The sequence below is a fragment of the Mirounga angustirostris genome, unplaced genomic scaffold (genome assembly GCF_029215605.1).
Source record: "Mirounga angustirostris isolate CCGP_5_RB_7025 unplaced genomic scaffold, mMirAng1.0.hap1 SCAF_12, whole genome shotgun sequence".
NCBI lineage: Eukaryota > Metazoa > Chordata > Mammalia > Carnivora > Phocidae > Mirounga > Mirounga angustirostris.
Window position 1 is genome coordinate 7,848,662 of NW_026991720.1, and position 15,606 is coordinate 7,864,267.

Sequence of the window (15,606 nt, forward strand, 5' to 3'; positions counted from 1 at the left end):
ATGATGAACTTGAACTCAAGGCAGTTGTTAGACCTGACGCTAGCCTGTCATAGCACTTGTATTACTATTTATAGCACTTGTATTACTATTTATAGCACTTGTATTACTATTTATAGCACTTGTATTATTTATAGCACTTGTATTACTATTTATAGCACTTGTATTACTATTTATAGCACTTGTATTATTTATAGCACTTGTATTACTATTTATAGCACTTGTATTACTATTGTATCATTAATTTGCTGTTTTAAATGTTTGATAACTTTATTTCAATATATTTGGTTTCTTTTGTAACTTGGCATATTTTATGTTATTCATATAAAACATCATTCCGAGAAGGGGGACACAGGCTTTAGCAGACCAGCCCCCAAAAGGCTAGGGGTGCTGCATTACAGTTAAGAAACACTAAAGGAGAAGAAGGAGAAGTTCAGTAATAAGGATGTAACTCGTGTCTAACTTCTCAATAGCAACGCTGCCAATAAACGACAGTCTCTTGAGAGCGTTGACTTAAATATGGCGACCAGTGAAGGTATTTGTAAACATGTGAGTCTTGGAAGGATTCACCTATGCAGTCTTTCTTAGACAAAATTGCCCTCGAGTAAAAGGGGAAATGAATCCAACAGGTAATAAGATATGGGAAATAAGAGTAGGTAAATACAATTAAAATAAGTACGCAATTAAAACTATAAATGCTATCACCACAGCAGGCCGTCAGGTGGGGAAGGAGGTCAGAGTGTTCTTGTTTTTTTGTTCATTCAGAACGGAGATACTGATTTGTTTTTGTGGATGACAGATAAAAAAAAGCGTGAGTATGAGTTTTATAAGTTAGGAATAGCCACCAGAGGAATGAAAGTATAAATGTGTAACTTTCAAATCAGTAGAGTAATGGTTCAGTTCAATCAATGTAAAGTAGATGGGGGTGAGTGGGCAGGCAAACAAGTAAACAAAACACAGTAAATCGAAAACGTAGGTAAGATGGCAGAAATCGTCCCTGAAATAACCCTCGTTACAATAAATGAAGAAAAAGACAGAGATTCTCAAATTAGATTTTTACGGGATTCAGCATTAGGATATCTGAGATACTTTTAAATAAAAGGGTACAAACATCTGTACAAAGCACCAGAAAAATATTAATTACAACAGGGACACTGCAGTAGTTTGAAAAACAGAGCTAAAGCTGTGGGATGGAAAACATCATAAGGAATAAAGATACAATACATCGAAAAGGTCATGGACACATTTAACTAGCCAAATGGCCTCAAATTATGCAGAGCTACCTATGATAGGTTATTGACAGAAATAGAGGATTCAACCAATTAAGCTTGAAGTTTACACTCAGAAACTGATGAGGTAAGCAGTACTTGCTGAAATTAAGTATGTACATACCCTAGGATTCAGTAATTCTCCTGGACACACACACACACACACACACACACAGAGGAGGAACCCTCGAACAACAGGGAGACGTGCATAAACATTCACGGAATGGTGTGGTAGCAGAGTTTGGGGAATTCAGGTATTCATCTTTAGGGGACAGAATAAATAAAGTGTCGGCATACACATAATGGAACACTATACACACAGAATTCACAGAGCTATACAAATACATCTTAAAAACATAGGCTGAGCGAAAGAGTAAGAAACAGATGAGATTTGTAGTACAATATCATTTGTATAAATTATGACATGCGAAAGGCAATACTACGAAGTTTCCAGAACGTACATATATTTTGAACAGATATATAGAGAGTGGGGCTGGGAGGCCATACATAAAATACACTCCAGTGGGTGCCAGCGATGGGGAGAGAATGGAGTTGAGAATTGGGAAGAAAGATGAAACCTAAGAAAGTGAAATTAAAATGAACGAGGAACACCACCAGGATGTGACAATGGGACCAGGAAGTGAAGAGTGGGGCCCGAGCGATCCCGCCCAGCAGGATGTAGTATGAGTCTTATAAGTTAGGAATAAGCGGGGCTGATGGAGGAAAGGAGGGGAGAATGAAGTATCAAAGGGGCAACTGTGCTGGCTCAGGCTAGTGAACTGGGGTGTTGTCTCACGTCCTCAGGGAATCATGGGGGGGGGTGGGCAGTGGGGCTGCGAGCACCCATCCCTTCCCCAATATTTGTGTCATGATACTAATCTCTTTTATTACAGTCTTTTTCTGTGTGACAGTTGCCATTTATTCTCATGAACTTTAGTTCAGTCCTTAATGAAAGAATCAAAAATGTATATGTGAAATGGCAAATCTGTTGAAAAAAATCTTCCACGCCGATGGTAAACCAGGGGCCTTTACATTAAAACAGCTTCACTGGATCAGACCGCGCCAGGGGTCATGAGAAAACTGGGATGAAGACCACAGAGTCCCTGAAGAGGCACATGAACTATTGTACACAGAAGGTGAACAATTGGATTGGCTCTTTTCTTAGGTCCGGAATCTCTCTGAACGCGTCCACACACGTGACCTCTGCTTGAGGAAAGTGGCTCAGCACCTGGAAAACAGGCTGTTAACTGGCTACCTTGTGAAGTTCCAGAAGAGGTTAAGAGTATACTGTCCATCTGCTTACATTGGGAGTGTAAGAAAACAAGGTAAAAATGGTGGCTATCACAACTTACTTAAAATGTTAAAACTCTAACTGTAAAATCGAGAGCCGGGATTGTAAAAGCTAATAAGATTTGCCCACTAAAGGGCCAGGGTAGGAAAATATATGGTGGCTGCTACTGTGTGACTTCACCTGTGGGGGGGCGGGGCAGAGGCTGTTCTACTAAGAGGAGCAGAAACTCAGACGTGGCCTGGAGGTGGGGCTTGGTGGAAGGTGCGGTTGGATTAAGACAAGAGTAAGTGTCGGTGATCCTCATGGTGAGCAGCTGTGAGGGCCCATGGAGCAGCTTCTGTGTTCTATTTGCCCTTTTGCTTCGTAGACAGTTTGTTGATTTCATCCAGTGATATTTATACGAGATCTTACCTAGCAAATCATTTTATTTTTATTATTTTTACCCACGGCTGTGGTTTCCAACCACGCCATGATGCCTTCTCTCTGGCTGGGGGAGAACCAGGGGACTGGTTATGAGGGTCAAGGGAGAACCTCTTTGCATCAGGGTCCTAGCTAGGATCTCAGCTATTGCCAGACAGGCAAGGCCTCCACTTGAAAGAAGGAGAATGAAGGGGCGCCTGGGTGGCTCAGTTGGTTAAGCGACTGCCTTCGGCTCAGGTCATGATCCTGGAGTCCCGGGATCGAGTCCCATATCGGGCTCCTTGCTCAGCAGGGGGTCTGCTTCTCCCTCTGACCCTCCCCCCTCTCATGTGCTCTCTCTCATTCTCTCTCTCAAATAAATAAATAAAATCTTTAAAAAAAAAAAAGAAGGAGAATGAAAACTATATTTAGGGCCTACACTGCTCTGAGATACTATCTTTCATAATATTCTGAGACTCTGTCTCCTCTCTCTCTCTCTTTTTTTTTTTTTCCTGGCTTCTGTCATCCTTGATTTCAGTCTGTGGTACCTAGTGAAAAAGGTACTTCCAAAGATGGCAACATGACTATTAACTCAGAGAAGTAACAAACACTATACCATTCACTTACTCAGCAAATATCCACTGGGCACCCACTGCAGCATTATTCTAGGTCTCTGTTATCATGTAGCCTATCTTCTAGGGCAAGGACACAAAAAGAAATGAAAATATCACAAATTCTGAGGAGAATGTAAAATGGGAAGTGACTGGTGACGTCGGGTTGAGTGGTCAGAGAAGGCCTCCCTGAGAAGGTAGCTGAAGCTGAGGCATGAAGGACAAGAAGGAGCTGGCCTCTTCCGTGTCTGCGGAGGTATTTCAGGCAGAAGGAACAGCCAGTGCAAATGCTCTAGAGCAGGAATAAGCTTGGTGTGTCCATGGCACATACCAAAACTGTGCAGAACAGCTAGGAGACTTGCTGCAATGGTCCAAGCAAGAAACAACTGTGGCTTTGACTTGGGTAGGACTCGTGGTAATGGAGAGCAGTGGACCCATCTCAGGGACAGTCTAGAGGTAGAGTCACAAGACTTACTACTGATGGGCAGTGATGAGGGAAAGAGAAGAATCAAGGGTAATTCCAAATTTTGGGCTCAAGCAAAAATGGGTAGGTGGTGATGTCATTTACTGAGATGGGAAGTTTGCGGGAAGAACAGATTTGGGGTAGGCATTAAGAGCCTGCCATGTTTTCTCTGAGATGCCCATTAGACATCCAAGCTGAGATGCTAAGTAGACAGTTGGATCAATGGATGCAGAATTCCTGAGAGAAGTGAAGCCTGGAGATTTCGATTTAAGAGCCATTGGTCCAGAGATAGTATTGGATGCCACTGGACTGGATAAGATCACCTGGGGAAATGGATGGGTGGAGAAGAGAAGAAGGTTCTATGACGCTTCAACATCTAGGCCATGGAGAGGAAGAGAACTCACAGGAGAGACTAAGTCATGGCAAGCAAAAGGCGGGAGGAAAAGCGGGTGAGCACTGCCATGGAACCCAAGAGAAGAAAGTATCTCATGAAGGACAGTGGGTGGGATGCTGCCGGTGAAATCTTGCCCTGTAGGGTTAATGAAGTTGAAAGTAGCAAGAAGTTTCAAGCTTGTTTTTCAGAGAACTGTTTCCTCCTCATCAGTTGCCGCATCTTTCAGTCCCCACTAACAAACCTACTAGCTGTCTCTGGAGAAACCCTGGACTCACGGTCAGGCAATATGGTTCCAGCCTGCGAATAAGCAAAGCCCTACTTTCCTTACCTGAGATAATGAGCCCAAGACCCTGTCCCATTTATACTGGCTCTTGGAGCATGCTCATAGCTCCTTCTCTTTGTCCTAAGATTACCTCTTGATGTCGTTAGAGTTGGCAATTAGTTAGGTTCTAACAGGATACCTGGAGGCCAGCTATGGGGAAAGTCAGAAGGCTGTCCTGGCAGCACCTCCACAAGAAGCCAGATCAAACCAGGCAGGTCAAAGATGGCGGATGCCATGACCGGAAACCCCTGACCAAATCAGGAAGAAAAGGCACAAAACTGTTGCCAAGAAATCCCCACCCCAAGTAATGAATATTCCACTCCCTAGTTAACAGCTGTCAATAAAAGACAGAAACCCAAGGCGCCCAGCTCTCTCCTTGGAGCTCTCCTGCTCTCACATCTTGGGAGCATACTTTCACTTTACTAAACTTTCCCACTTGTGTTGCTGGTCTGCTGTGTTGGGTGTCTGTCCTTGAATTCTTTCTCATGACAAGACCAAGAGCCTTTGGTGACACCTTTGGGATGGTCTGGGGCAAGGCCTCAGGGCTCGGGGTCTTCCCAGTTCACCAGGCAAGAGTCAGGGGCTGAATTTTGCCTCATTCTTTCTTTCTTTCTTTCTTTAAGATTTTATTTATTTATTTGTCAGAGAGAGAGAGCAGGAGAGCACAAGCAGGGGGAGAGCAGACAGAGGGAGCAGGCTCCCCGCTGAGCAAGGAGCCCGATGTGGGACTTGATCTCAGGACCCTGGGATCACGACCCCAGCCGAAGGCAGACACCCAACCGACTGAGCCTCCCAGGCATCCCTGCCTCATTCTGATGTTAAGTCTCCACCCCATGCTGAACATGGGATGTATGTTACATGTATGTCACTCAGTGTACATGCCCCATCTTTCCTCATGAATAGTCCTAAATTGCCCTGCCCTTTCCATCAATGTGTGTGTAATCTCAACCCCTCCAATTATAAAAACAGTTCCCGCCCCCTCTGGGGAGGTGGATTTGAAGCTTGTCTCCTCATGTCTCCTCATTTGGCCTCCTCTTGAAGAAACTCTTCCTTGCTGCCAACTTGATGTCTCCGTGGTTGGCTTTGCTTTGCATCAGGCAGTGGGACTTGGGTTCAGTTACACTGGGAGATCATGGACAGAAGACCAGAATTCTGGACGTTCTCTAGATATCCGTTGGTTCTAGAGAGATCTGTATTGACTTTGACAACCCTTACAAAGTGTTTACCAAAGTAAGTAAAAAAGAAAAAACAGCTTATTTTTGTATCACGAAGACTCTCAAGTAAGGTGGCTCATTCCCCGCCAAGACTGCTTCTGCTTCTCTTCTTAATCCTAAAGCTTTGTGTCTGTGTCTGTTTGTGGTCCTCCACCTGCCTTGGTCTTTTGCATTTTGACTTTGTAATGCACAGAATACTTGCCAGGGCCAACTCAGGCTAGGCCTGACCCCCTCGTCTCCTACTCTAGACTCCATAACTGAGAGCAGTGTTTCCTCATGGGGGCCCTGCTGCCCTCTGGGGCGCACGCACAAGTCTTTGTCCGGATGGATTCCCCTGTGCATCTCGGGAATTCTGCCTGCAGCCTGTCGCTGGAGGTAGCAACTCCAAAGCCGCCACGCTTTTCCAGATACCTGGTGGGCCCCATCATCACCCCAGATGAGAATCGCTGGTATAGACTGACCACGATGGCCGCAGCGTTCCCTTCAGCTTGACTCAACACTCCACTGGTTTCTTCCTGACCCTGGACCCCTGACTTCCCTCTTCTTAAAACATTTACTTAAGAAAACCGGTAATTGTAAATTCTTTGCCTTCCCCTTTGAGATGTAAATCTTTTCACAAGAGTCTTTTTCCAGTTTTACAACCCAGGATTGTCTTTCTGGGGACCCAGGAGTCACCTCCCTTTGAAATGTAAACTTCAAGGGAGCTACTACGTCCAGTATCTCTCAGTTTCTGAGGGGAGCGTGGGCCCCTCACTCCGAGTTGTAAAGCTACCTCCTGCCCTGAAGATAGGAGAAAGTGTACTTTTCCTCTGGGTAAAGTTGTTAGCAAACACAGATGGCCTATGATCTCTCCTACCCTCGCTCTGAAAAACACGCCTTGTGTATTTTACCACAATTAAAAAACAACACACGAAAAACACCCCCTTCCACTTTTTCGGGGGAGTTGGGCTCTGACTGAGCTGCGGCCGGCCGGTCTCCCCTCTGCAGTAACCTCGAGTGACATCTTCCTGCCTGTTTAACGTAGGTGTCATTTTTGCTTTGACAAGATGGACTGTTCGGAGCTGGGTCTCTGGAATCAGACTGCGAGGGACCAAACCCCGGCTCTGTCTCTTACCAGCTGCACGACTTTGGGCTGTGAACTAATCTTTAGCTTTAGTTTCTTCACTGTGACAATAAAGCAGAAACTAGTAATACTATTTACTTTAGAAGAGGTGAACAAAGCATGTGGCACACTTGACCTTGAAGTGTGGCCCAGGATATGTCAGTCAGCACTCATGTTGTTGCTACTGAGGCAGGTTTGCAGGAAACAGGAACAAGCAACATATTTTCTGTGTTTTCATTCCTGCTCTTTGGACTGTACATTTTTACTCTAAACTTTTTGGATACTAGAAAGAACCATTCTATTCACATACAGATTTGGGTGCACTTTCTGCCTGGAATTCCATTTTTCTCCCTGGCAGACCACAAATGCTGATTTTCTCTTTGCTCTCCCAATGATACTGCGTTTCAGATGGCACTGGAATACTGGAATGATCCACTCATGATTCTGGAATACAGAGGGGGTGAGGACCAGCTGACCGAACAAGCTATATCATGGAGTTTGGGGAAGTTGGGCTGTTTTATGGGGTCGCTAGCGAAGCGGAGCTCAGACAATGAGCATAGCGCTCTGGCCTCATTCACTTCTAAATCCATTTAAGAAACCTCACCTCATCCATGAACTCAAGTGGCAGCTCAGGAGGAGGAGTTTCCTGACAGACAAAGTGCTAGAGGAAGCAGAGCCTGCAGGCTCTGCTGCCCCTGTTTGCTGAGTCCTGAGGGTGGCGCTCCTGCTTTGGTCTCCGGCCAGGCAGACATCCTGCAGAGCACAGAAGATCCTGAAGGAACGAGCAAGAATTTTCAGCTCCTTTGGGGCTACATCTTGCACAGAAGCGATGGCCTCCTTTAAGCTCCAGAGGGATTTCAAAAGAGGTCAGGGTCGAGTGAGTTGAGCCTGGGCATTTGTCATTAGTCAGGGTTCTCAAAGAGCCACTTAGGAGACTGAATCTTCCCGAACCTTCCGAAGCAGCCTCCTGCTCTCCCAAACTCTGACCTCCTCCCGTCAAGCACAGTTTCATGCTCTGACCCGTGCCGGGCTTGCTGCAAACGCACTCCTCCACCAGCCACCTGCCTTGAATAGCCCGTCTGGCTCTCTGCGATGGCTTACCCCGCCAGCTCCCTGACCATGCCCTGGGCTGGCTGCCAGTTGCAGGCTGATGGCCCGGCAGCTGCCCCGCCCCCTCCTAGCCCTGACACTGCGGCTGCAGCTGCCAGGGCCCCCAGCTCCCCGGATGTCTCTGTGCCAAAGAGGACTCTGGCTCAGTCCAGCCTGGCATTGCTCACGCCTACATAATGACCCTGAGCATGTTTGCTCTTCTCCGCCTCCTAAGAAAAAGAGGGCCTTTTGGCTGCCATGGGGGATGGAGGTCTGAGCACCTGGGCTGGTCAAAGCTACAGATCACCATGTGGTTTAAGTGTCTCTGCTGGGCCATCCCAGAAGCTCATCATGTGCTAGTTGCTCATGTTGGATCAAAAGCATGAGAAGATTTCCTGCGTTTTGCAGACAAATATTAGCAACTGCTTCTTTCTTCCCACGTCACTTTTCATGTTTGTTACTTTTTGACTAAAGCAGAATCATAGTCGTAATAAAAATTCTCACAGTAATGAGAATTACTGCCTAAACACCTGTGTGTTAATCCTCTTTCGAAGACAGCTTTTAATTATATTCTAGATGAAGAGCGAGGGGGACTGTTCTTCTCGCTGTTTCTTCAGTTACTTTGAGAAAGGAGGCACGAGTCTGGCCTTCCCTCAGAGCCCACTGTGTGTGCAAAGCCCAGAAGGACTTCCAGTCTGTTTCCGCCCCTCCTTTCTAGAACGGAGAAGGAGCTCTTGGGCAACTCTGCCATATGTCTCGGCTGGGATGCTGACACCTGTGTTTTCACAAGGCTGCTTGCTGGCTCCTGGGCCGACTGAGAACATGCCGGGGCCCCTGCTTGCTTCTCCTGCCCTGGGGCCCCTGTGGCAGGCCAGCAGGTGGGGAGCTGCATCCTGATTTTGGATGTCGAGGGGCATTTATGCAGAGGAACTTTCCTTCAGGGTGTGTGGGTTAAAGGGTCAGTGCTTTAGGGCTGGAAGTAGGTTCTGTAGGGGGCGGTGAGGGTTACCTGGAGGACGAAAGCTAAGGGAGTAAAGGTAAGAGCAAAGATAAAGAAGTAACTCCTACTTCATGAGTCTGACTCCATGCCAGGCATTCTCCAGAGCGCTTCTCCTGGACGGATTCAATCCACCCTGAGACGTGGGGACTGCCTCCCTATTTAACACGGCAATATTGAGTAATAACCTGCCGGTGGTCCCTCAGCGGGTTAGTGGCAGAGATGGGATTCAAAGCCCACGTTAACCACACGACACTGTGGGAAGGATGACCGCTTGGCAGCTGAGGCCGCTTTAACCCATCTCTAAACATGTGACCACAAATGGCTGAAGGTGGAGGAAATTCTGGAGACCAACAAACTCAACTCCCTTATTAGACAGATGAAACAGGAGACTCAAGAGGGAAAAGGAGGGGACACTTGGTCAGGGTAGAGCTTCTTATGAGAGCGGGAGTCAGAACAGTCTTGGGATAGCTGGCTCCAGGATTTCACGGCTGCTGAACTGATTTTCTTTCCGGAAATAAGGCCCCCTCCCCACCACCCCTGGAGAGGACGTTTGTCGCAGAACAATATGTTTTCACACTGGTGCACAATAGCTCATGTCTGGGAGATGCGCATCACCCCACCTTTGAGCCGACAGGAAATTAGAAAGGGGGATGTGGACCTCCTCGTGTTCATCAAGTGAAAAGTGGCTGCTGACTCATCATGGCAGCCCCCTGTTCCGAAGCTTCCTTCCCAGGTCACCAGTGGTTTCATAATTGCTAAATTCAAAGAACATTTTTTCTAGCCTGATTTTACACACGGCACTTGATATTAGTTGGCAATAACAAACACAGAGAATTTCATGGAACTCTCTCCTCCTGCGACACCCTCTCCTAAATTTTTCCATGCTTATTCTCTCCAATCCCCTTCAGTCTTCTTCCTGAGATGCTCTTTTTCTGCCCGTCTCTCCAATTTAATTGTTCTGTCGAATTCTGACCTCAGTCCTCTACTGTTCTCTTCCTCTAAGCTGTTCTTGTTTAAACAAATCAGAATTCTTTCAAAGATCATAATAAATGCTCCCTCTATCTCTTTCCATTTACAACTTTATTTGGTCTCCAAAATTTCTGGAGACAGCTATAGTCTGTGGAAAGAAAGGGACAGAAAGAAAGCTGGACCTCTATACCTAGGGACAAGCTTAGAAAAATTAGAAACTCAGGTCAGTTAGGGTCACCTGTTATGAGGAAAGCCAGGTAGAATTTAACCAGCATGCTTGAGATGGACAGGGTTGAGGAAAACAAAACTTGTCCTAAGTAATCTGGACAAGATGGATCGATAAAGCGAAATTTGCTCACAATATTCAGCAGGAATCAGCGGACCTGATAATTAATAAAAAATAATTTTAAAAGTAATGTGTAATTTTGAGAACTAAAACGTGAGAGCAGGATTTGGAAGGGGCTGGGTTCTAGTTGGGGTCGAGGAGTATTTTATTTCAAAACCGTTGACTCTTTCACGGCCCCTGATGACATGGCTTGTTAACAAGTCAGTCTTACTTCCAAAGCTAACTAAGTTAACACGTTGTAGTCTGCCCACATTGCACCGAAGGAGCTGACATCCAATTTTATTGTTCTTTTTGTGACTTTCTAATGTTCTTAAAGCATTCTGACACAATTATGAAAGACACCGTGGGGCTTTGACCCTTGTTAAAATTAGCTGACCCTTAGTGAGGCTCTAGCTTGGGGTGACAGGTGGTAGGACTATGAGCAGCAACCAGGTCACATCTGGTTTTGCTTGGTCTGGGATGGCCACAGTTGACTGACTTGATCAATTAACCCCAGAAACTCAGAGAGGGGGTCTAAGGTGGCACATAGCCAGAAAGTCCTTCAGACTTGCTCTCTTGTCATTCAACAGAGGAAAAATGGCTAATTCCCTAAAACATCAGTGTTCTGGAAAACAAAATTTAATACTTCATCATGGAAACAGGTATTGATTTGAAATAACATTAGCTTCAGCTGGACTATATCAAAAGCAAAGACCAAACTGAGGCTAGATTGACTTCTTGCAAAGGATGCTTAACTTCTCTGTTTAAATTTCTCAGTGTTGATCTCTTTCTCCTGTAAAGATAGTATGTGGGGAGGAGTTCACATCCTTCTCTGCCAAGAACCTTGAGGATGAGCAGAGAAAGGAATAACAGATTTCTCCTTATCATTTCAAGCAAACCTAAACTTAGGGAATTCATTTCTTTCTCTTTCTTTCTGCACAGATCAGAGACCTCAGCGATAACCCAGCCTCCCCTCTGATTTTGTAGCTGAGGACCTCGAGCTCCGGAAAGCAGAGAGCAGAGCCAGATTTAGATTTCCTAAGTCATCTTCCTTGTTCCATTCTGTCTTGATGGAGACTACACGAAGCCTAGACTCTTACTTTTGGAAGGACCTCTATCAAAACATTCCAGAGACTTTTATTTTTTCCATTGTCAAGGTTATTTAAACCAACGGGGGTGGGGGGCAGACAGGGCACCTGGGTGGCTTAGTCGTAAGCATCGCCTCTTGGTTTTGGCTCAGGTCATGGTCTCAGGGTCTTGGAATTGAGCCCCGTGTCCCCACGTTGGGCTCTGTGCTTAGCGGGGAGTCTGCTGGAGATTCTCTCTCCCTCTGACCCTCCCCCCACTCACGCACACATGGTCTCTCTCTAAATAAATAAAATCTTAAAACAACAACAACAACAACAATAACAACAAAGTCACAAAGGCCTTTCTATTACTCACCAACAAACAACTGGCTGTAGAGCTCCAGGCGGGTGTGACCCTCTGTGGGCGCCTTGCGGATCTGCTGGGGCAGCCGATCCACCTGTAAACTGGCTTGCTTGACATTCCTCTCCGCGGTGACCCGGTGCCACTGGTCATCATTGAGAGGAGAGGGCGACCTCACCACAATCTCCACCGGCCCATTTCCGACATCAAACGAAAAGGACACTTCAGTGGCAGCTGGAGGAGCAGAAAGCATGAGAGGCACATGAGTATTTTCCTCCCAGATAACCAAATAGCAGTGATTTCTAGAGGAAAAACAAAGCCGGGAGAGAGAAATAATCTAAGCCTATCATTTGCTACAAAAGTTCATGGCAAAATCACTTGAGGAAGGATAAAACATCAATCCGCTTTAACCATATTTCCTCCGACAAGAGGGAAATAGATGTGGATCGGGGACGGAGAATACATTTATTTTCTTACTCAGTCTTTAGAAGCTTATCGAGAGGTTACCATCATTGACTTTCCAGATAAGCAAACCCAGACCTGGAGAAGTTAAGCATGTGCAGAGTGTCTTACGTTTAGTGAGCAGTGGAGCTAGGACGGTAACCCAGGCTTGTCAGGCTTCCGAACCCCTGATCTGTTGATTACACACGATGTAACTCTTCAGTAGCTCCCAAGGCAGTGACCTGCTCCTGGAGAGCTTTCTGGAACACCTGTGTCCAGCTCCATCTGCAGGGGTTCTGGCTCGGGTGGTCTGGCATAGAGCACTGGTATTTTTAAAAGCTCCTTGGAAAATATTAATATATAGCTAGAATTGGGAGCTACTGCCTCGGGAGAGCTTACAAAACTGTATTTCATTAATGTAGTCCTTGCAGTTCCTGTTGAAAGCTAGGGAGCTGTGAGTGTTGAGGCAATGAAGGTGACCTGCATCTTTTTTGGGCCACTGTGGCTATCCACAAGGTAGCTCAAGATTCCCGCACAGCAACCCCTTTCCTGAACCATTTGCTGTGCAGTTTGGTCATTCCCCATCTGGAAGGCCGGCTGGATCCTTCTCACAACCTACCCTACAGCACTGACCACAAATCATTCTTTTTTCATAGATCTGCTTGAAGTCCGTAATAAATCACCTTTCAATAAGAGAAAAATGGATTAGGGTGGTTTGCTTTGGCAGCTTTGGTTGTTAAGTAGATTTCCTACTTCACATTTTAGGTTTTAATTTCCTCAGTGACCACCTAACACTTTATAAACATGCTTTTTGAATGTGTATTTTTCTTGCGATTGGCAGGAGAGGCAGCTGAGTGGGAAAGCGGCACCCAGGTCCCCAGCTCCTTCGGCTTGCTGAGTTCTTTTCGACATTAAAGACGCGGCACGAGAGTGGATTTCCTAACTTTGCTTATAAAGAGATTCAGCCCCTTTATCTATCCACTAAGCCTTCTGCCTAATCTCTAAGCAGTTTAATTAAATATCTGTCATTTTTGGGCGCCTGGGTGGCTCAATTGGTTAAATGACTGCCTTCGGCTCAGGTCATGATCCTGGAATCCCTGGATCGAGTCCCGCATCGGGCTGCCTGCTCGGCAGGGAGTCTGCTTCTCCCTCTGACCCTCCCCCTTCTCATGTGCTCTCTCTCTCATTCTTTCTCTCTCAAATAAATAAATAAAATCTTTAAAAAAAAATCTGTCATTTTTTCCCAGGTTAATGGAAAATTCAGCTTCTTTGGACTGGTACCATTTTGAGATGGTGTCACAAGCAATCAAACTTCTAATTTAAAAACCGCAGTGGGCCAGATTCTCTCAGGACCTAGACCGTTCCCTGCCTCTGGGTCAGGCTCCTCTGAAAGCTGCATTAACTTTATTAAGCTACAGGGATTTTAGACGCAGAGCTCAATTTAATCAATCTAATTGTACCAAGGAATTTTGATCCTTTATGTCGTTAGAAAGAGAACTTTAATTATAACACCTGTGGTGAATCTACATGGACTCCAGTGAAGTATCTCCTCTATATTAGGGGCTCATGCCTCCAGGGGTCACTGTGACTCAGTGGAGGCCAGTGACCTTCATGAAGGTTTCTCTGGAAATATCAGAATGCAGGTCGACGATCGTATGACTCACGGACTGAATGATCTTTCCCTGTATTTCCGGTAGAGTCAGTGGGGAAAAGTGGCCTCCGGTGTTAAGATTGAATCTGTTGTGTTCTTGTAGTGCTATGTTTTAGCAGATGCATTTTTAAATGTAAGTTGTCAGAAGAGCAAGAGCACAAAATTTCCTGCGCTAAGTAGGAAAGATCGTTTCATTTTAAAGGCACCAACAACCATCAGGGCAATAGAATTTAGGGATAAATTGGGTTTAACCCTAAGGTTTGACTTGGAGGGGTAAATGCTGCTCTAATTTCCTCTCCTCCTCTCTTCCTGCTATGATGGATTTTTGTCCAGGTCTTTAAATTGTCACCATTTGGAGAAACTCCGAGTACCAACGGTTAATGAGGAATTGTCCATACTCTTTTCTCTGCTTGTCACACTAGATCCCGTGTTTCTTCCTCTGGACCATGGTCTTCTTAACATCAACACTTCACTGCAGAGAAGGCAAAGACATCTCCAGGATCCTTCTATAGCTCAGTCCCCTCACCAGTTGGGCGCAGTAAGAGGCACTCAAGGTCAAAGGCCTCTGAAAGCAGATTCCTCCTTAAAGGGCCTCTACTCAGTCTCTAGTGTAGAAATATTCACATTTTTCATACATCCCTTCTCTGGCTTCCTGAGGAAGGGGCTGCAGGCCCCGCATGAGTGCAAAGAAAAGGGCTCCCTTTTTTTCTTCTGTCATTCAATGTCAGCTCCCCTCACTTTGCTAAGGGATGCCTTTGAGAATCCATCTCCCAGTCAAACGGCAAGTGTGTTTTAAAAGCTTCTAAAGTTCAGTTTGTGGCTGATTGCTCTTGCTCTTCTGGATGAGAGGAGCTGACATTTTAAGAGATAATTACAGAGAGAGTCAGGGAGCGAATAAAAGGGAGACAGCCTCAAAGACACCAGACCAACGACACTGTCCTTACTTAATGTGAGTGTCTCCAGTCGGAGGCTGCAGAGTTGCCCTGTTTCTGCCACTAAGACAGGAATTTCTTACATGCTGAAAGCAATCCTATTTCCAGAAATAAGTATTTGAGGACGGAATGGGGTGTATCGGGTGTGCCTCAGGGGAGAGAAGACTGTAGCAAACACGGGTGGTTGTCTTTCTATTAGTGTCAAGAACTGGGAATTGTCCGAGATTTTACCCCCTCGGATAAACTAACAACGTAGTCTCCCATGGTTTCCTGGGTGCTGGCAGAAGACAGAAGCCTCCTGGGTCCGAGACAAAAGACATATTGTCCACAGCAGAGCAGGCAGTACGGGCTTCATGTCCACATTGATTTCTCTTGTGCCCCACGTTCCACGGGGGGGGGGGGGGGGTGCCATGTGGAGCAGCCCAGATGGATGACGCATATGCAGGGAGTTTGTGTCACTGCCGAGGGACCTGAACTTAAGAAACCCCACTCTTTCAAAGGGGCGGCTAGACAACCAGCTCAATTTTTGCCCTGAGGAGAGACATTAGCTTCATTATCCTGGTCAGGAAAGAAATCTACCTCTATGTTCCAAGACTGCGTGCCGTCCTCACATCCTTAGAAAGGTCTGAACAAAGCTACTGATACCTCTTGCTCAGAAGACAAGCAGAAACTGGGGAGACCCATGGGCAATGCCCCTCCAATAAATAGCC

At 46.0% G+C, this 15,606-nt stretch overlaps 1 protein-coding gene across 1 annotated transcript in view; it reads right to left on the reverse strand.

Annotated features, from left to right (window-relative positions):
• Positions 1 to 15,606, reverse strand: part of CNTNAP2 (contactin associated protein 2) — a 1,911,935-nt gene that overhangs the window by 201,525 nt on the left and 1,694,804 nt on the right. Inside the window, exon 17 of the mRNA XM_045864107.3 lies at positions 11,888 to 12,106. Within this exon, the coding sequence (XP_045720063.1) occupies positions 11,888 to 12,106 (219 nt within the window). The remainder of the gene's footprint in view (positions 1 to 11,887; positions 12,107 to 15,606) is intronic.